Source organism: Crinia signifera, chromosome 9 (genome assembly GCF_055691185.1).
Source record: "Crinia signifera chromosome 9, ASM5569118v1, whole genome shotgun sequence".
Classification (NCBI taxonomy): Eukaryota; Metazoa; Chordata; class Amphibia; order Anura; family Myobatrachidae; genus Crinia; species Crinia signifera.
Window position 1 is genome coordinate 49,810,391 of NC_139225.1, and position 22,012 is coordinate 49,832,402.

Genomic DNA, 22,012 nt, shown 5'->3' on the forward strand with positions numbered 1-22,012 from the left:
ACCACAAATCTCCCATATGCATGTGAATGGATGTTTTGCATAAACATCCATTCGCAGCCTTCATGCAGGCAGAAATCATTCGATGGTTGCCGACCATCAAATGATTTCCTAAGTGCTCGTTAATCTAAATTACTCTCTGGTAACTTAGGTTTACGGTGCCCTGGTATAGAAACAGGGAGGGCTGCTGACATCCAGTGACATCAGCTGCCCGCCCCTGACACCTGCATAGCACCGCAATTTAAATGGGAATGCTGGGTGTTCCCATGGGTGCTACCTGTGGCCGTCTCCCCATACGCCTGCACTGTTACGTGTGAACAGGCCATTAGCAAAAGAGGCTGCATATGTGCATTAATGTTTATGCACATGCACAGTAGCTAAACATTGCTCCCCTGTGCGAATGGCAGCCTAGCTTCTTCTTTGCTTTCATACAATTCAGCCAAATTGTATGTGAGAAATGTTACATGTGCTTTATTTTAGACTTTCAGTTACTGTTCAGTTAAGTTCTGTGCACCCTGTATTCTAATGTCTGATATATATCACTTATGATAATAATAATAATCTCTCCAATCTTTATGATTTGGTGGCTGATTCTATGCCATTCTTTTTATTACTTATTTTACGCATTTAAAGCTATAATTGTACCTACACAGGTCATAGTAATCTTAGTAAATTGCAATATTAATTACACATTTCTTACATTTTATATTGTAGTTTTACATACTGAAATTGCATAGCATTGCTATCCAAGTGATCGCTTTCCAAGAGTTTTTTGTCACCTTAAAACATCCTGATAAACTCCACACACTATCAAGCATGATACAGTTGTTTAAATATGAAAGAGAATGCAAAATCTTGAACCAGATTTCATAGGCCTCTCAAAACTCAAAATTGTATACGTATTCTAAATTTTCCCTTGCCATAAATATAGCTACTGTTTTTTTTAGAATATTTTTCCTATTACCTGAGATATCAAACTGTAAAGGTGGTAATGGCTATAGAAGAAAGCATCAAAGGTAGTAGATGTTAACAGTGGGATATTATTATTAAGAGTATAATTGGTTAATACCCAGGGATGCAGTCAAAATCCCGACGGTCAAAATCCCGACAGGGTCAAAATCCCGAATGGGTCAAAATACAGACAAGCACAAAATCCCAACATGGTCAAAATCCCGACATTTAAAATCCCGACAAGGACAAAATCCTGACATTTAAAATCCCGACAAGGTCAATATACCGACATATAGAATGTACAGGTGAAACAGTCAACATGACTTTCGGTCGACAGGTCGCGAGGTCGACATGGGTTTTTTCACAGTTTTTTGACCCGACATGTCCCGACAGGAGGTATTTCATGCCCTACCATCCACTAGGGCATGGTGGTAGAATAAAATAGTGTCTAAAGCATCGCGAGCAAAGCGAGGGGCTGCAGTTCACTTCCAACTGTGTCCATGTCGACTGTATCGACATTCGGGTAAAAAAAAGTGAAAAAAACCCATGTAGACCTCACGACCTGTCGACCAAAAGTCATGTTGACTGTTTCACCTGTACATTCTATATGTCGGTATTTTGACCTTGTCAGGATTTTAACCCCTTCAGTGGTGGGGTTTTTTTGGGGGAGCGCTCCCCACTGGGTGAGTTTTTTATGGGGAGCGCTCCCTTAAAAAAAAACCACCACTACCCCCCTGGGTCCGGGCAGCGCCGCTGAACTGTCAATCAGCGGCTGCCCGGACCTGCGCCCCCCGCGGCGCATCGCTGTCCCCGGCAGCCGGCTTGTCATAAGCCGGCATCGGGGACTTCTATTGAAAACCCGGAGGGGAGGGGGGAGGAGGAGGCGATGCTGCAGAGGGGAGGGAGCCGGGCAGCGCGACGCTGCCTGAGATCAGAGTGAACTCAGCAGCGCTGCCCGGCTCCAAACAGTGGCAATCCCGAGAATTTTCCGGGCTTGCCAGGCTGGGCACTGAGGCACAGCCCGGAAAATTCTCGGGATTGCCACTGAAGGGGTTAAATTTCGGGATTTTGTCCTTGTCGGGATTCTAAATGTCGGGATTTTGACCATGTCAGGATTTTGTCCTTGTCGGTATTTTGACCCATTCGGGATTTTGACCCTGTCGGGATTTCATACCGAATCCAATACCCATATTACATTAAAGTTTATTGGTCTTACTCGACTCCACGCAGTGAAATCTTCTGACCTGGACGAGACGAGCTAACACTGATGTATATATGCAATGCACTGAGACCCAGAAGCATTTCTGGCTTAAGTTCTGCTCCCAAACGTTCTCTTATAACATCATTTCGGCTCTGAGAAGAAAGGATAGAATCATGGTAAACCTATATGAAAAAGTCTAAACATAATAATAATAATAATAATAATAATAATAATAATAATAATAATAATAATAATCATAATCATAATAATCATCATCATTTATAATATATTTTCATTTGGTTAATTAAAATAATAATGATTAATTTCTCTGATTCGTATATATGACTTTTTAGCTATGAATTTTGTAAATAATAATTAACTGAGATGGAGATGTATCAATGCTTAGAGAAAGACAGGGTGACATTTAATGGGATGAGATATTTTGACAATTGCTATGTTAAGCAGTGCCTTTAGACATGAGGGGGGCTGCAATTTCCTGGGTGCTGCTCATTGCAAACAGTCATTAATTATTTGCAGGTTATTAGTTTGATTTGTGCTGTACCAGTGTGCAGTTACTGTAAATAAATGATGTACGCATATGCACACAAACACAGGAACAGTACACAATATGATACTCTTAATAAAGATGTACACACAAATATTATTAAAATAAAATAAACTTCCATGCACCTCTCTGGTGACTCATTGAAGTCTGGGCATGCTCACTGCAGAGGAATTGTTTCTGGGCTGCACAGACAGCAGCCCATGGAAGCACTGTAGCTCTGGCGCTTTTCACAAAATGGCTTACTGTTAGAAGTCATTGCTCCATGTACTGGCAGCCCAAGAGGAGGAGGAGTTTCCAGCTCTGTGTATGATAAGCAGTAGCAGCTTCTAATAGGAATCTACTACATGCTGAACTCCTCCCCACAGGGTTGGGCTGTTGCTGTGTCTGCCCTGCTGCTTCATGGAGCCTGGTGAGAGGAGGTTATCAGCATGTCAAAGACACAGACAGCCAGCACCAGACCTCCAAAGGTAGGGGGGGTGCCCGTGGGGGGAAGCACCGGAGTTCTGGTGCTGTCTGTCTGTGTCTCTGGTGTTGTGATTTTAACTGGAGGGGCTGCAGTCCTGAAGCCTATAGCCGGAGCAACCACTGATGTTAAGTAAAAAAAACACAGAATTTGCATTTTTTTTCCAAAATCGCTATTTAATAGGGTGCGAATTGTGATGTATATCACATGTTATCCTGTCAATTCACACATGGTTAGCTGTCGGTTTAAATTTACACTCCATATCTCATACAGATGTTTTCCCATTCAAATGTATACACATCGACTTTAATAGGATGCAAATTCAGAATTCACATCTGAATTTTTTGGGGATTTAAAACAGCCCTACGTGAAAAAAAATGGAAATGGTTCATTTTTACACAGGTGTCCCCTACTATAATCAGAAACACCCCTACATATACCCCAGCATCATTAAGGGCACCTGTAAAGTTTTTTACCCTTATGTCGACACAGTCAACATAAACATTAAAACGTATCACCGCATCCACTCGCCATGCTTCGAGCACACTATTCTATTCTCCCATTACGCCCTAGTGGATGGTAGGGCATGAAATACCATGTGTCGACATGGACACCGAAATGTACCACCACATCCCTTCGCTGTTCTCGCCATGCTTCGGGCACGGTGCCTCACTACGCTCGGCACACTATTTTATTCTCCCACCACGCCCTATTGGATGGTAGGGCATGAAATACCGCCTGTTGGCACATGCCGGCTCAAAATACAGTAAAAAAAAAACCATATCGACCTAATGACCCTGTTGACCTAATGACCCCTATCGACCTAACTCACGTCGACCTAATGACCCTGTCGACCTAACTCATGTCGACCTAAAGTCTTGTCAACCTATCTGCATGTCGACCTAATGCTTGTGGAGACCCAATGACCGTATCCCAGAAAAGTGATAGGTATCCTAGGTAGTGGCAAGAAGTGCACCCAAAAATTCACAGATGCACAGAAAAAAGCATAGGAAACATTGCATATGCCATACCACTTTCAGTGGTGCAGATTATGGTGGGATATAAGCATAGGCATGCGTAGCACATTTTATTAGGGGGTGCACCATCAAAGGGGTGTGCATAGCTCCATCTATTGGGCGCAGGGGCGAATCCAGGATAAAATGGCAGGGGGGCACCATGATAAAAGAGGGTTTAGGTGGGGGAGGGGTGGTGTTAGTGGTGCCAGTGTACATGCTAAGAGAACGGCAGAGAGAGGGTGGGAATGGGATTAAAAATAGGCCCTGGCATTTAAAATACGCAGACCCACCATGGTGACAAAAGTGAAGGATGTAGTTGTGCACGCGCCTAAGGCGCGCTCCGGAAAAGGGGGTGTGGCCACTTAACAGGGGGCATGTCCTTGAGTGTAGTGTATAACAACCATATACTGTACAAATTCTACACATTATGCAACAAAATACTAGACCCCATTATACTTGCCCCTTACACATGATGCCAAATGGAATAAGCCAAAATTCACATAATGCCACATGGATTGAGCCAAAATTCACATAATGCCACACGGATTGAGCCAAAATTCACATAATTACACACGGAGTGAGCCAAAATTCACATAATGCCAAATAGATTGAGCCAAAATTCACATACCACCACACAGATTGAGCCAAATTCAAAAAATGGCATACGGATTGAGCCAAAATTCACATAATTACACACGGAGTGAGCCAAAATTCACATAATGCCACATGGATTGTGTCAAAATTCACATAATACCACACAGATTGAGCCAAATTCAAAAAATGCCATACGGATTGAGCCAAAATTGACATAATGCCACACGGATTGAGCCAAAATTCACATAATGCCACACGGATTGAGCCAAAATTCACAAAATGCCACACCAATTGAGACAAAATCCGGTACTTGCTTCCTAGCACGGCGCCAGATTTTAATTGTATCCATCGGGTCCGAAAAAAATAGATATTTACATTGGAACCAATGTAAAATGCCCCCCAGACCCCAATTTTCATTGCATAACCACCCTGATGGGTCAAATGCCCCCCCATTGTTAACGCCACCCCACGCTGAACGCCAACTTGAAGCGTGGCGAGCGCAGCGAGCCTGCGAGGGGCGGTGGTACGCGTTCTCCGACCTTTTCATACCCCCACTATCCACGTCGGTGTGGAGTTGATTATTTATATAGCGTGGCGAGCGCAGTGAGCCATCGAGGGGATGCGCATTACTTCACACGTATTACGCGTCCCCTCGCTGCGCTCGCCACGCTTTGGGCTCGCCACACTATATAAAATCAACTCCACGCCGACGTGGATAGTGGGGGTATGAAAAGGTCGGAGGACGCGTACCGCTGCGCTCGCCACGCTTTGGATTGGCGTTCATCGTGGGGTGGCGTTAACAATGGGGGGGCATTTCACATACAAATTACCCATCAGGGTGGGTATACAATAAAAATCGGGTATGGTCGGCCATTTAACATTGTTCCCTATGTAAAATCGGGTCCATCGCATTGGTCGCATTGTATGCCATTATAATGGCATACAATGGACCTGATTTTACATAGGAATTTAACATTGAATACAATGCATACAATGCTAAATTGCGTCGGTCGCATCGCATGCCATTATAATGGCATGCGATGGACCCGATTTTCTAATTGTCGGGAAAGGTTAAAAAAAGCCAGAAATCTCGTTGGTCTGGTCCCATCGCATACCTTAACTTAAGGTATGCGATGGGACCCGATGGGCGCCGTGCTAGGAAACAAGTACCCAAAATTCACATAATGCCACAGGGATTGAGCCAAAATTCACATAATGCCACATGGATTGAGCCAAAATTCACATAATGCCATACGGATTGAGCCAGAATTCACATAATGCCACACAGATTAAGCCGAAATTCACAATATGCTTCATAAACAGGGACATTGTCCACCAAAGGCGCGCATTAAACATTTACACCATAATGTCCATTACACATTAAGTTACACGCCATTATGTCCATTATGTATTATGCCAAACACCATAATGCCTATAAAAAGTTATGCTACATAAGTGCTGCTTATCTACATGCTCATTGCTATGGGTTTCATGCTAATTGCCAGAGGTTCCATGCTCGTTGCCATGTGGGATTACATGCTCATTGCCATGGGGGATACATGCTCACGGTAAATGGGGACAGCCGTCGCCAGGCAGAAGTGATAGCCACTGACAGTGGCAGATCCTGGCTGTATTCAGAGCACTGCAGGTCCCGGCTATACCCATATCACACCAGAAAATGCATTCCCAGGTTGGCCCCTTTTACACCAGCCTAGTCCCTGCATTTTCTGGTGTGAGGGAGAGAGAACCCCCCCCCCCCCCCTCCCCAATAACCAGTTATCTCATTCAACTGGCTTTGAATGATTTTGGTCCAGTGAAACTGGAACGTTTGGATCCAGAGTAATCTGCCCTCAAAGAACATGAACAGCCATGAAATTACATTTAAAAAATAAAAAAAATCAGTTTACACGCAATATCTCTGAAACCAATTGACCAGTGGACCAGTCTGGTATCATATTCAAGGCCCAGCGATTTGGAATTGAATGAGATCAAATACAAGCTTCTGTGATGCCAGGGAGGGAACTGGCAGCTGTCGGAACCGGGTGGGGGGTGGAATTAACGGGTCCCATATTATCCTATGGGGAAAAACTTTACAGCTTTGCCAGGCGATATCTCCGGTTCCCGGGGGACACAGAGCTGAGCTTGCTGAAAAGCCCTGGTCCTCAGCTACAAAACGGGGTATGACAGGGGGGTATGTGCCCGGGTGCCCCCCCCCTGAATCTGCCAATGTTTTGGCGTGTCTAACACAGCCAATTAGGCATGTCTACCATCATCGATTGGCACTCTACAATATATCTACAATATAGCTCAGCCACACCATAATCTGCCTATTTCAGTTTTAATCTTTTAATTACTCTGTGTAACAGTACATGCAAATAAAGTCATAAACATATGTGGATGACGTAGGTACATGTAGTGATATGACACTGGTCTAGTACAATTAACAATGCAAACACACATTATTGATTGATAGGTGCTTCTTTTAATGGAATACAGTTCTAAAAAGCAAAAGTCTTTTGCTGGTATTGCTAGTGGCAGAGGTGTTCATAAGGGTGGGAGCAGCATTAGGAGGTGCCTGTGCACCCCTAACACTCAATGTGTGCACACCTATGGATATAAGGATGCACCAGTCAAAACTAAATGGGTGGACATTGGGGATAGAGTTTGCATAAATTTGCAGACAGGCAAGCACTAATAGACTCTGCTGAGAACTCATTTGCTCGCTACTCATAAATAGGTCAATTATCATCTTAATATGTTCCGTACACCCAATTGACAACAATTTTGAGACTATACTGTGGCAGTATGAAGGAAACTGCATTACATAAATTGTCAGCATGCTGTGTGGAGCAGTAAGAGCAGGAGGGATCTGTAAACAGTTATGTTATATAATATCTACAATGTCTAGGTCTACAGTCTTATGGTCGACCAATAATGGCCAACAATCAAAAGGTCAGTAGGGTCCAAAGATCAACAGTGAAAAGGTTGACAGTGTCCAAAGCTCGACAGTCAAAAGGTCGGCAGGGTCCAAAGGTCGGAAGGGTCCAAAGGTTAACAGTGAAAAGGTCGACAGGGTCAAAAGAGAGGCAGTGAAAAGGTTGCCGTGGTCAAAAGGTCGACATTCTAAAGTTCAACAGCATAATGGTCGGCATGAGTTTAAAAACATTTTGTGTGTCTATGTTGACATAGGTCGACATGGACACTGTGTACGGCGTCTGCTCACCATGCTTCGGGCTTGGTGTCTCCCTGTGCTCTGCACACTATTATATTCTCCCTCCACGCGTAGTGGATGGTAGGGTATGAAATACCTCCTGTCGGCACATGTCAGCACAAAATTTTATTACAAAAAGCATGTGAACCTATTTCATGTCAACCTTTTCCATGTCGTCATTTTGACCATGTCGACGTTTTGGCTAATGACCCTGTCGACCTATTGACTGTCGACCTTTGGACCCTTCAACCATTTGTCTGTCGACATTTGGATCTTGGTGACATTTGGACCGTGTCGACCTTTTGACTGTTGACCAATAGTGGTTGAGTCCGGATACCCCATCAACCCAGGGAATAAAAGGCTGTAATTGCTGTAGTGAATATAAATAAGATCATTATGTATTGGTGTTTTTGATATTATTACTATCCCTATGTATTGGTTTTATACAAATTACTGTATGTTGAATAAATTCATATAGAGAAAATCATATATTGCATAAATTCATATATTGCAAATCCATGCGATTTATCATATGCAAACCTTGGCACATCAAGTGCCTAATCGTGTGTCCCCCTCCCGGGGAGCTGCAGGGGAAATCAGGTCCGACTTGTCCCTTTACACTTTATCTTGAGTAAGCCGCCGTTACACGTAGGCGGGGAAACGCGTTGATCGATAAAACTTCCTTTCTGATTGAAAGGAATAGCCGGCCGGCTCCCCTTGAAACTTGATCTCCAGTTGGAGTCCCCTCCACCCTTATTTCAGCCTCACTAGCCCGGAATTACATGTGACTACAGCTGTGGTAGCATATCCTTCTCCCTTCTGCATACCATCTAAAACTACAGTCGGAGGATTGGTAAATATTGTTATCACTAACTGCCTCTTATCTATATTACTGGACTTGTTCATTCTAACTACTAATAACGGTTGGCTGTACCGCGACTAATATATGAGCTAGCTCGAAATGGACTCAGAGGTGCCGATTTATGTTTTTGCTGGTGGGTGCTCAAGCCTGTTGAAAGGCTCAACAAGCAAATACAGTGGCCCGGCATTGGGACTCTGGAGTTACGGGCACGTGGGTCAGTGGCGTAGCTCCGTTTTGGGCCCCCCCCCTGTCGCCGCCCCGCCGAGCACCCCTACCCCGCCGCCCCGCCGCCCATGTAAACCCCCCCTCAATCCCCCACAGCCTTACCTATCGCGCTGGTCCCGGCGGCTCCGTTCTTCTGCTGAGGACCACCAGAAAATGTCCGCCCCCATACAGCAGACAGTTTCAGAGAACTGTGTGCTATATGGGGGCGGCCATTTTGTGGTGGTCCTCAGCAGAAGAACGGAGCCGCCGGGACCAGCGCGATAGGTAAGTGACAGTCTGCAGGGGATTGGGGGGTTTAACTATAGAACCGCAGCCCCCACATGCACAGCGCCCCCCCCCCCCCCCCCCCCCCGCGGTGGCAGGGGCTGAGGTGCTATAGTTACGCCCCTGACGTGGGTGCTTATTAATTCCTGTGGGTGCTCGGGCTCTTGAGCTCCCACAGAATCGGCACCTATGAATGGACTAACAAGTGGGACTTCATGGGCATCAGAATCACTCTGTAGAAGGAGCATTTTTACTATTACTAACCCCACTAATTTTTTATTTTTATTTATTTATTTTTTTTGAATTTATTATTTTTTTGGATTAATCACATTTTTCAATATTGGTTGGTATTGGCCGGTATCTAATATGTTTATTAATGATGTATGCATTAATGTGTTCTTTTTCTTGCTTTTTGCTCATTGTTGTGTCTTTAAATATGGTGGTACTACGGGCGCTCTTCACACCGTCGTAAGGGGCAGCGCCCCCTTAATTTGTGAACGTTTGTATTGTGAGAAATATGGTTAGAATTGTATGAAAGATTGCATTGCAACTTGAGTTATAGGTGAAATGTGTTAAATAGAGAGCATATGATTTGGAAGGGGTTGTGCATTGTTTTGTTTAATTAAAAAGCGGTTGTTTAGGTGTGTGTGTGCAATAGTATAGTAGGGTGTTTTTGGGTCAGCGGCTCCCCACTGGCGGAGGTCACGACACAGGAAAACAGGAGGCTGGGTAGTGATAGGGGTGTGTGGGCATAAGGGGGACTAAAGAGGAGGGTTGGGGACACTGTGCAGCTTCTGCCGGTGGATGGGGGTCCAGCGTTGCAGCTCAGGAGTACAGGACGGTGGCCCTAAGTCAGTGTCTCCTCCTACTGGGTTGGAGTTAGGGTGCATGAGAGCAGGAGGCTGGGCTATGAGACGTGATAGGGGTATGTGGGCAACACAGCGTCAGTGACTCCCCAGTGGTGGAAGTTACGGTTCAGGAGAGCAGGAAGCTGGGTAGTGATAGGGGTGTGTGGGCATACGGGGGACTAAAGAGGAGGTTGGGGGACACTGTGCAGCTTCTGCCAGTGGATGGGGGTCCAGCGTGGCAGCTCAGGAGTACAGGACGGTGGCCCTAAGTCAGTGTCTCCTCCTACTGGGTGGGAGTTAGGGTGCATGAGAGCAGGAGGCTGGGTGGTAAAGCATGGTAGGGGAATGTGGGCAACACAGGGTGAGCGGGTCCCGACTGGCGGAAGTTACGGGGCAGGAGAACAGGAGGCAGGACAGTGATAGAGGTGTGTGGGCATGAGGGGTAGTAAAGGTTTTTGGCTGTTGTAGAGTAGGGATGGGCATTGGTGCAGACGCCATCAATAGTTGGCATTGATGGCGATTTCGCACCCTGCCATCGATAGTAGTAACATATTACTTGGATAACCATCGATTGTTGTAGCTATCGATGGTCATCCATTATATCGGACTGAATAGGCCGTGGATCAATCAGAACTCGTGGCAGGACTTCCGGGTGTGGGGGGCGGAGCTATGCAGCTAGGGCCGGATTTCCCTCCGAGGGAACTTGCTTGTGGCTGTACAGGATCCCCCATTCTCGCGGGGGTATGTGAAATGCGGGTGCAGGGTCCCGTGGGTCCGCTGGGGGGGGGGAATTGCCGGAATGGCGTCTGCAAATTGTGGGAGGGAGGCGTTCGCAAATTGCGGGAGGGGGGTTCTGGGGGTCAGTGAATTGCGGGAGGGGTGGTTGTGGGGGTCCATGAATCACACAAATCACGGGTGGGGGGTGCCGTGAATCGCGGGAGGGGGGGCGTGAATCGAGGGAGGGGAGTTCACAAATCACGGGAGGTCTGCAAATCGAGGGAGGGGGCACGGGAGGGGGTGTGTGAATCACGGGGTGTCACGAATCGCGGGAGAGGGGTCCGCAAATCTCAGGAGGGGGGCACAGGGGGTGACGTGAATTGCGGGAGGGGGCAGGGGTCCGCAAATCGCGAGGGGGCACGAATCGTAGGGGGGGCTAGAATCGCGTGAGGGGGGGCGCAATCGCGGGAGGGGGTCACGGGGGGCCACAAATCGCAGGAAGGGGGCCGTGAATCACGGGAGGGGGCTGGGGTTCGCAAATCGCGGAAGGGGGGATCGCGAGGGGCGCAAATCGCGGAAGGGGGTCTATGGGGGGTGCCGTGAATCGCGGGAGGAGGCTTGGGTCTGTAAATCGTGGTAGGAGACTTGGGTCTGCAAATCGTGGGAGGGGGCGCAGGGTGGGGCGTGGGGGTGTCATGAATCGCAGGAGGGGGGGTCAAGGGGGTGCCGCGAATCACGGGAGTGGGGGCGCCCACAAATCGCAGGATCGGGGGGTCGCGGGGGGTGCCGCGAATCGCGGGAGGGGGGAGTTGCGGGGGGGGGGGGGCAGGGGCACATGCAGGATTTTCAGAAGGGGGTTTCCAGAGGGGCGGAGCAAAGCACGCAGATGGACACTTAGGTGACCCAGTATATGCGGGTCAGTTAAAGTATTATAGATAGACCAAATGTATATAAATAATTATATATATATATATATATATATATATATATATATATATATGCAGCAGTCAAACAAGGAACGTCACTCCAGGTCTTGTGCAAACAAAACAAAGCTTTACTAGTGCCTATGGCGTTTCGGGCCAAGCCCGTCTTCAGGGGCTTGGCCCGAAACGCCGTAGGCACTAGTAAAACTTTGTTTTGTTTGCACAAGACCTGGAGTGACGTTCCTTGTTTGACTGCTGCATATGCATGGGGGCAACCCCTTAATTGGACGAGCACCCGGGCAAGCACATAAGTGATATGGTGGCCAGTGCCATACCCTTGCAAAGACTATATATATATATATATATATATATATATATACATATATATATATATATATACATATATATATATATATATATATATACATATATATATATATATATATATATATATATATATATATATATACACACACACATATATATATATATATATACACACATATATATATATATATATATATATACATAACAGAAGTGTAGACCCCTGGGCATAACAATGTATTGGGGCCCCTACCTATCCTCCAGCGGTAGGGGTGGGGGAAGCTTTGATGTCCCACGGGTGGTAGGGGGTAACCCCATGCCACAGACAGCAGCACAATGCAGCACTAAAACCAGCACTCTAAAAAACCCCAGTTCCTTCGATCCTCCGACCCAGAACGCCTCCATTAACACCTTTCTGAGAGTATTGAAAAGGGACACCTGTCCTTTCATCTCTAATCAGAAAATCTCTTATCGCAACGTATCTGCTGATGAACTACAGGCAATTAAGACACTCAAGAACGACAAAGACCTGGTAATAAGAGCGGCGGACAAAGGGGTAGGGATTGTTTTACTGGATTTTGGATATTATGTGAAAGAAGCCACCAACCAATTAATGCAAGCTGACTGCTACCTTCCCCTCGACCACGACCCCACCTGGAGGTACAAGAGGGAAATAGATGGCATAATACAATTGGGACTATCGAATCGCTACATAAACAAAGAGACAGCCGAATTCCTAACCCAGAAACATCCTAAAATCCCTATTCTATACACTCTTCCCAAAGTGCATGTCACTAGTAGCACCACCTGGACATCCTATAATCAGCGCAAGAGGCTCCCTGTGTCAACCACTCTCGCAATTGGTGGATTACTTCCTCCAGCCAGTCGTAAAGTGCACATCCAGCTTCATAGAAGACACAACACACTTCCTAAGAAAGCTTAAACAAATGACAAACATCCAGCCAAGGACTCTGTTGGTCACCCTTGATGTGGCAAGCCTATACACCAACATCCCCCACAAAGGAGGTATAGAAGCTTGCAAGGAAGCGATCAACAACAACAGTGCATATACCGGTCTCCCGACAGAATACCTCACACTCCTAATGGAGGTAATCCTGAACAAGAACTATTTCCTATTTCAAAATAGGTTCTACCTACAAAAACAGGGCACAGCCATGGGGTCCAACATGGCCCCCGCGTATGCCAACCTCTATATGGCAGCGTACGAGGAGCAACATATATACAAAAATGTTCTAAATATATCGTTTTTTACGTCAGATTTATAGATGACTTGTTCCTGCTATGGAGTGGAGGGGAGGCCAAGCTGCTGCAGTTCTTCAATCACCTGAATGCCATTGACGGCACCATCAGGTTCACCATGAACCTAAGTGACAAACAGATCAATTTCTTGGATGTAACGGTAAAGCTCAATGATCAAATACTGTCCACTCAAATCTATTCCAAGTCGACAGACAAAAATACTTTGCTACAACAAGAAAGCTTTCATCCCACAGCATTGAAAAGGGGACTTCCCTACTCCCAGATGGTGAGAGTCTGCCGTATTAACTCAGATCCAGATAGTCTGCAACATGCCCTATTAGAAATGGGACAACGCTTTAAGGACCGTGGCTACCACCCAGATGATGTCATAGCAGCATACCAGAAGGCGCTGCAACTAAAAAGGGAAAATCTGCTTTAAACAAAAGAACATTCCAGTGATGACCTGAATCTCTTAAATTTCTGCAGCACATATACCGTGGCCTCAAAACACATTAAGGATAACATTCTGGAACACTGGCACCTGATTGCTGGTGACCCCACACTGGCACCAGTACTCGCAACACCTCCACGCTTCGCTTACAAAAGAGGACCTAACCTTAAAGACATGCTGGTTGTTACAGATTTCGCACACACCAAGACTCCGAATATGAACTGGCTATCTAAGAAAAATGGAATTTACAAGTGCACAGGATGCTCAAATTGTCCGTTTATGAAAACTGGAGACCGTTTCACCAACCCCAAAGATGGGAAAGTCTATAAGATTAGACACAAAATTGATTGCAATAGCAAATATATCGTATACGCGCTAATCTGTCCTTGTAATTTGGTCTATGTCGGCAAGACATCACGGATGAGTGAATCAGCCAGCATAGATCATCAATCAAGAAATGTCTCACCCCAGACATAGGTGAATTGGACTTGAAATCTCTGCCAGTTGCCAGACATTTTAAGGAACTTCGACATAAAGTGAGTGAACTTAAATGTTCACCCATTGACCAGATACCACCCTTGTACAGAGGTGGCGATCGGGACAAACTACTTCTGCAAAGGGAGTTACAATGGATCTTCCGATTGAACTGCTTGGCGCCTGAAGGACTAAATGAAGAGTTCAAAATGGGCTGCTTCATTTAGACTTCATGACATTCAACAGAAACTAACAAGCATAGGCATTTATGTTCACCTAATAGTGTTGACACCTTACAACTCTTGAGGTGCACAACATCACGCACGGTGCCTGACTGTACCCGACTTCCTCAGCACCGCTGTGTGCTTCATACTTTTGACACTAATTAACTGAGTAAGCACAGTGTTAAATATTTCAATGTGCCCTACTCCACACACGGTGCCTGAGTGTACCTCCTGTCAAAAGGCATTCTAAGTATGTTTAAATGCGCACAATAATTAGTGGTGTTACTATGGTGAATCCTCTTTGTACTCTGGAGGATGCTCGCATCATGCCGCCGCGCTGGTGTGTAACATCCCACGTACGGTACCACAGTGTACCTCAATATGCTTGAAGTGGGAAAGTGATAATGTCACCAGTCCCAGATTCTGTGCTTTTGATCACTCCCATGTACTTAAACCATAGTTACGTGCCTCATGACGAATCCATTTAATGGGGTGCCTCCAAGATCAATGCGGGCCATGTGATGTGATATTTTACTGCATTTAAACCTTCCCCATTCTCATTGAAATGTACATGAAGCAGGACAAAACATGAACATGATATTGCCTGTGACAGTGAGCTGTCAAACACACACTTCAATTGTGCCCGTGTTGGTCCTAATACCTCCGTGCACACATCCATTCCCATGAATTCACTCCCCCTTTTTTTGACACACCCCCTCACTCGTGTATCCAATCACATTGCTCAGTTACCTACGTGTCAACTACAGGAATCCCCAGACGATACGTCAGGGATTCCCTCTGATGTCAAGCCTGCATACACTCCCGGCTGACACAGACATAGCCGCGCGCACCTCACTGAAGATGCTGATTGACAGCTCCACTGCTGACCTCAGTAGGGGCGGGTTTGGCGCCATTTATTTCAATTGTCTACTGTATTTAAACCCTGCGGGGATGCCCTGTGATTATCCCTGATGAAGGCTGGCATGCTGCCGGCTGAAACAGCTGTGGGGACTGCTGACATACTGGTAACTACTATGACCTGTTGAAATACATCATCTTTATTTTCACCAAAATCGTAAGTGCTGGTTTTTCTTTCCTGCTTAGGATTGAGTGCTGCTGTAACTTATGTTTGGACCCTGCACCACACCATTGTTCAAGTTTGATATTGAGTGCCACCTTGCCTATGCTAATTATACATATATATATATATATATATATATATATATATATATATATGTTGGCTAAGAGCCGGCACTCAATCCAATCAAGGGGGTGGTGAATTGCCTTTGGGTGCCTTCTGCAGGGTTGAAGATACAGACGAAAAAGCAGCGTCACTCCAAAGGGCTTCAATCAAAGAAATTTATTGCAACATATGGTCGACACGTCCATATACATATACATATATATATATGTATATACATATATATATATATATATATATATATATAAAAATATATACATAACAGCAGTGTAGACCCCTGGGCATAACAATGTATTGGGGCCCCTACCTATCCTCCAGCGGTAGGGGTGGGGGAACTTTGATGTCCCGCGGGTGGTAGGGGGTATTATTTCAACCGTTCAGCATGTGGGAGATGGGGTGAGAGAAGGGGGCATTGGGCTGAATGAAGGGGCCCTGATACATAACTTCCAGGGTGGTAGAGGATGTTTAATACACAGAGGAGGGGTGTATAGTGGAGTGGGCTTATTATTCATAATTTTCTGGTGGGAGGACAGCTTGCTTGACTGCAAATATCTCCAGTTTCCGGTACTAGATTTCTTAGCTTTTAATGGAATTAAAAACTAGAGAATCCCACCTACCAAATGGTATTGGGCACTAGGGTTCAGAGGCAGAGCAATCTGCCAACGAGTATATAATACTACATACCAGGTGTGTGGAGCTGGAGCAGTAACCAGCTGCTTGAAGGCTGATATCTCTGGTTCTGGGCACAGTAGAGACCAGCTTCTAGTGTCCCTCAAAGGGAGAGAGTCTCAGCTTTTGGAATATACCCTCAGAAAAACACTAAGTCAGAAACTGAAATATCTGACTGGGGACCACTGCTTTGAAGTCAGATATCTCTGGTTCCCCAGGGCCGATTTTTTAAATTCTTGTACCCATGGAAAGAGGGGCCCTCAGATTCCATGGGGGGGTTCTGGGTACTCAGAAACCCCCCTTGCATACGCTACTGGGGGCCCGAGAATCGCGGGAGTCTGTAAATCGTGGGTGGGGTCGTGGGGGGCCCGCGATTCGCGGGAGGGGGAGTCGCGGGTGTCTGGGGGGGGGGTGCAGCAGTAATGGTGGATGGTGTCTGTGGAGAAATGGTGGGTGTGTACTGTAGCCCTGGTTGGGCGGGGGGAGGTGATGTCAAGGGCGTGGGGTGAGTAGAACACTGGTCTTTTCCTTTAGGGGGCGGGTTTGTGTATAACGCTGGGCGGGAACGTTATACACATAGAACACTGGACTTTTCCCTAGGGGGGCGGGTTTGTGTATCTGGCTAAATATATAAGAGTTTTCTATAACAACTTTCTTAACACACTGGCTATTGTCTATACCTTAAAACTGAGTGCTTTCTGCTTTTTTGTACTTCTATGAGATGGCACCTCAATCCCCTTTACTGGGCAAAGTGAACCCCAAAAAAAGTTTTATACTTTTTTCCCACACTTATCAAATGACCCTGATACGTCCCTGCTATGCATGTACTGTATGTCTGTCAGTTCAGACATTTTATGTCATTTTTGTATAGATAATTTGTAGAAAAAGGTATAGATGTAAGAAACATGAATCTTTGACAAAAGGTAGCTGTGCATTGATGATTTTTTTTTTTTTGTAAAATGACAATACCAAACAAGACAGATTCTGAAGGGGCCGTGACCACGGCAGTGTGGGAGAGTGGAGGTGAGAGCATGAGCTCCCTGGAAGTCATCCGATACCGCCTCTAGCCGCTATCAGCTCCGGCTTTCCTGACTCCAGGCTCCAGCAGCGTGTGACAGGGCTGCCCAGCGTGTGACCTACGTCAGAGGTAGTGGCCAAGACGAGCTCCCGGCGCCGGCTACTGATGGGTCGTGCACCCAGAACTGCAGGGTGCATCTGGCTTTCAGCTGGACTGACACAGGGGGAGAGTGGTGTGCCCCCATTGGGTCCTCAGCCGGGAGTAGGCGCTGGGTGCAGGGGGCATGACCAAGCGGCTGTAGTGAAGGTGGCCAGTCAGACTGGGGGGAAAAAGAAGAGGTGCCCTGGCTGGAGGCACAAGAAATGGTGCCACGCACAGGCACTGGGACAGAGCAGACATAGCGGCCATAAGTTTCTATCAAGAGGGAGCTGGAGACGGCCGGACCCAGCCTCCTGGAAACTGGTGGAGTATGACTTTATTGCCTGTTCCTTTCTAATAAAATATAAACTCTGCTACAGTGCCTGTGGGCATTAGTGAAAGGAAGCAGGGGACTAAAAAGTACAGATTGGCAGCAAGTCTGCAGGACACTTTAAATTCTATATAGACTGTCAATCTCTGGGTTTGAAGCTGGTTGGTGGGCAAATATTTCTTGGCCAATTGATATACCAAGAACCTCTGTTATTGATTGATTGATTAATAATATGGAGTGTGCACCCCTCAGGTTGGGATGCAGTTAAGATCCCGGCGGTCAGGATCCCGGCGTTCAGAATCCCGACGCCGGAATCCCGACTGCCGAAATCCCGACACATTCTCCATCCGTGGGTGTCCACGACACCCATGGAGGGAGAATAAATTAGTGTGCCGAGCGTAGCGAGGCACCGGGCCCGCTGCGTGGCGAGCGCAGCGAGCCCGCAAGGGGGGTGATCCCGGTCCCCCCCTTGTCGGGATTTCGGCGGTCGGGATTCCGGCGTCGGGATTCTGAACGCCGGGATCCCGACCGCCGGGATTCAGTACTGAATCCCTCAGGTTGGTGTTACCGAGTTGCTTTCGGGGTGGCACACCCTAACATTTATTTAGCACTATTTATTTTTCACTAATATTATACTTTCTCTAGCACTACACATTTTAACCTCTAGCTTCTGCTACTTTCTTATTAACACACTTGTAGCTTCATTTTTTCATTTGTGTGCTGCCCTGGGGTGACTTGCTTATGCTGGCCTTTTTCGGGTTCCGGGCCCCAGATCCAAACTTAGTATTAGGGACCCACCAGAAATGATGTCACCGTGAAGCTGGTTGGTGGGCAAATATTTCTTGGCCAATTGATATACCAAGAACCTCTGTTATTGATTGATTGATTAATAATATGGAGTGTGCATCTGCACCATGTGTTTTTCTGCAGAACTACAAGTCCCAGTTTGATAGCACCTCATGTATATTGGGTGTGCATTCTAAGATCCCCCCCCCCCCCCCATAAGCTAAAATTGTGTACACCTGTACACCTGAAGGTTGGGACTCCTTCAACTTAGAGTAGCACCCCGCCCACCTGATCTGAATAGTATTTCACCAGCTTGGTCCCTGGTAGCCACAGACTGCAAACTGTAGGCACAATGAAGGTAAGACCGGAAAATTGACACTTATTGCTAGTCTTGGGGATGGATTTGGGGCGTGGCTCCCCTCAGGTTGGTGTAACCGAGTTGCTTTCAGGGTGGCACACCCTAACATTTATTTAGCGCTATTTATTTTTCACTAATATTATACTTTCTCTAGCACTACACATTTTAACCTCTAGCTTCTGCTACTTTCTTATTAACACACTTCTAGCTTAAGGGCCCCATACACTTGTGAGATTTTGTGAGATTTGATCCAATTCAGGTGGATTGAGTCAATTTATCTGACAAAATCTTATGTTCCTGAGTTGTAGGACACAATCCACAATCCTGTGCCATTGGGTGTAACCAAGAGATTGTAAGAGATTGATCCTCCTGCACATAGGATAAATCTTGAGTCAATCAGGTTCAATTTGTTGATCAATAAGTTAAACAAGTGTAAGGGGGCCTTTAGTTTTTTCCCTTGTGTGCTGCCCTGGGGTGACTTGCTTATGCTGGCCTTTTTGGGGTTCCACGCCCCAGATCCAAACTTAGTATTAGGGACTAACCAGAAATGAGGTCACCGTGAAGCTGGTTGGTGGGCAAATATTTCTTGGCCAATTGATATACCAAGAAACTCTGTTATTGATTGATTGATTGATTGATTAATAATATGGAGTGTGCATCTGCACCATGTGTTTTTCTTTGCAGAACTACAAGTTCCAGCATGATAGCACCTCATGTATATTGGGTGTGCATTCTAAGATTCCCCCCCCCCCCCCCCATAAGCTAAAATTGTGTACACCTGTACATCTGAAGGTTGGGACTCCTTCAACTTAGAGTAGCACCCCGCCCACCTGATCTGAATATTATTTCACCAGCTTGGTCCCTGGTAGCCACAGACTGCAAACTGTAGGCACAATGAAGGTAAGACCAAAAAATTGACACTTATTGCTAGTCTTGGGGATGGATTTGGGGCGCGGCTCCCCTCGGGTTGGTGTAACCGAGTTGCTTTTGTGGTGGCACACCCTAACATTTATTTAGCAATATTTATTTTTCACTAATATGATACTTTCTCTAGCACTACACATGTTAACCTCTAGCTTCTGCTACTTTCTTATTAACACACTTCTAGCTTAGTTTTTTCACTTGTGTGCTGCCCTGGGGTGACTTGCTTATGCTGGCCTTTTTGGGGTTCCGCACCCCAGATCCAAACTCAGTATTAGGGACCCACCAGAAATGAGGTCACTGTGAAGCTGGTTGGTGGGCAAATATTTCTTGGCCAATTGATATACCAAGAAACTCTGTTATTGATTGATTGATTGATTGATTAATAATATGGAGTGTGCATCTGCACCATGTGTTTTTCTTTGCAGAACTACAAGTCCCAGCATGATAGCACCTCATGTATATTGGGTGTGCATTCTAAGATCCCCCCCCACCCCCCATAAGAGAAAGGTATAGATATAAGAAACATGAATCTTTGACAAAAGGTAGCTGTGCATGAATGATTTTTTTTTTAATTCGTAACAAGACAGATTCTGAAGCGGGCGTGACCACGGCAGTGTGGGAGAGTGGAGGTGAGAGCATGAGCTCCCTGGAAGTCATTCGATACCGCCTCTAGCCGCTATCAGCTCCGGCTTTCCAGACCCCAGGCTCCAGCAGCGTGTGACAGGGCTGCCCAGCGTGTGACCTACATCAGAGGTAGTGGCCGAGACGAGCTCCCGACGCCGGCTACTGATGGGTCGTGCACCCAGAACTGCAGGGTGCATCTGGCTTTTAGCTGGACTGACACGGGGGGGTGGTTTGCCCCCATTGGGTCCTCAGCCAGGAGTAGGCGCTGGGCGCAGGGGGCACGACCAAGCGGCTGTAGTGAAGGTGGCCAGTCAGACTGGGGGAAAAAAGAAGAGGTGCCCTGGCTGGAGGCACAACGACATATAAGAAATGGTGCCATGCAAGAGGCACTGGGACAGAGCAGACATAGCGGCCATAAGTTTCTATCAAGAGGGAGCTGGAGGCGGCCGGACCCAGACTCCTGGAAACTGGTGGAGTATGACTTTATTGCCTGTTCCTTTCTAATTTAATATAAACTCTGCTACAGTGCCTGTGGGCATTAGTGAAAGGAAGCAGGGGACTAAAAAGTACAGATTGGCAGCAAGACTGCAGGACACTTTAAATTCTATATAGACTGTCAATCTCTGGGTTAACTGCTGACTCTGTCACTGCACAAAGGGCCTTATTCAGATCTGAGCTCAGTACAAATTTGTTTGGAAAATGGGCAAAACCATGTGCACTGCAGGCAATAAATAGCAGCAAGCAGCGGAAAGAATCACTGAGGTTCAAACAGAAATATCCTCAGTAAGAACCAAACTTAAAATAACTAATGTTATATCTGCTGTGGAGGACATAAATGGCCAACTGACCTCCAAACTAAATGTATTGGCTCAGCAAATGACCGACATGAAGTTTAAAATTGCAGATATGGAGGGGAGGCTGCGAAGAAACAATTTCTACCTTGTGGGCCTGCCAGAACATGAGGAAGGTGCAGATGCAGCAAGCTTTGTGAGGAAGTGGCTGTGTGAAAAATTCGGGAAGGCCTCGCTCTCTGACCAATTTGTGGTGGAAGGAGCCCACAGGGTGCCATCCAGGCAACTCCCATTTGGAGCCCCTCCATGCATGCTAATCATTAAAATATTAAATTTCCAGGACAGAGATACAATCTTGTGCTTTGCATGCACTAACAGATCCACTGAGTACAATGGTACTAAAATTTAATTGTTCCCAGATTTTGCCCTGGAGTTCCAAAAGGACAGAGCAAAATTCCACAAAGTTAAAATGAGACTTTGTGAGAAGAATATAAAGTACTCTATGATCTTTCCGGCCAAATTAATGGTGCAACATCCTTTTTCCTCTCCCCAGAGGAAGCGGCCAAGTGGCCAGACAAATGGGTCCCGGGAGGCTGCCAGCT

The 22,012-nt window shown here is 46.3% G+C and overlaps 1 protein-coding gene across 14 annotated transcripts in view; it reads right to left on the bottom strand.

Moving 5' to 3' along the window:
- Positions 1-22,012, bottom strand: part of FRMPD3 (FERM and PDZ domain containing 3) — a 527,068-nt gene that overhangs the window by 111,425 nt on the left and 393,631 nt on the right. For all 14 annotated transcript variants that reach the window (XM_083159058.1, XM_083159052.1, XM_083159061.1 and 11 more), the window contains one exon: positions 2,165-2,301. In XM_083159058.1, the coding sequence (XP_083015184.1) occupies positions 2,165-2,301 (137 nt within the window). The remainder of the gene's footprint in view (positions 1-2,164; positions 2,302-22,012) is intronic.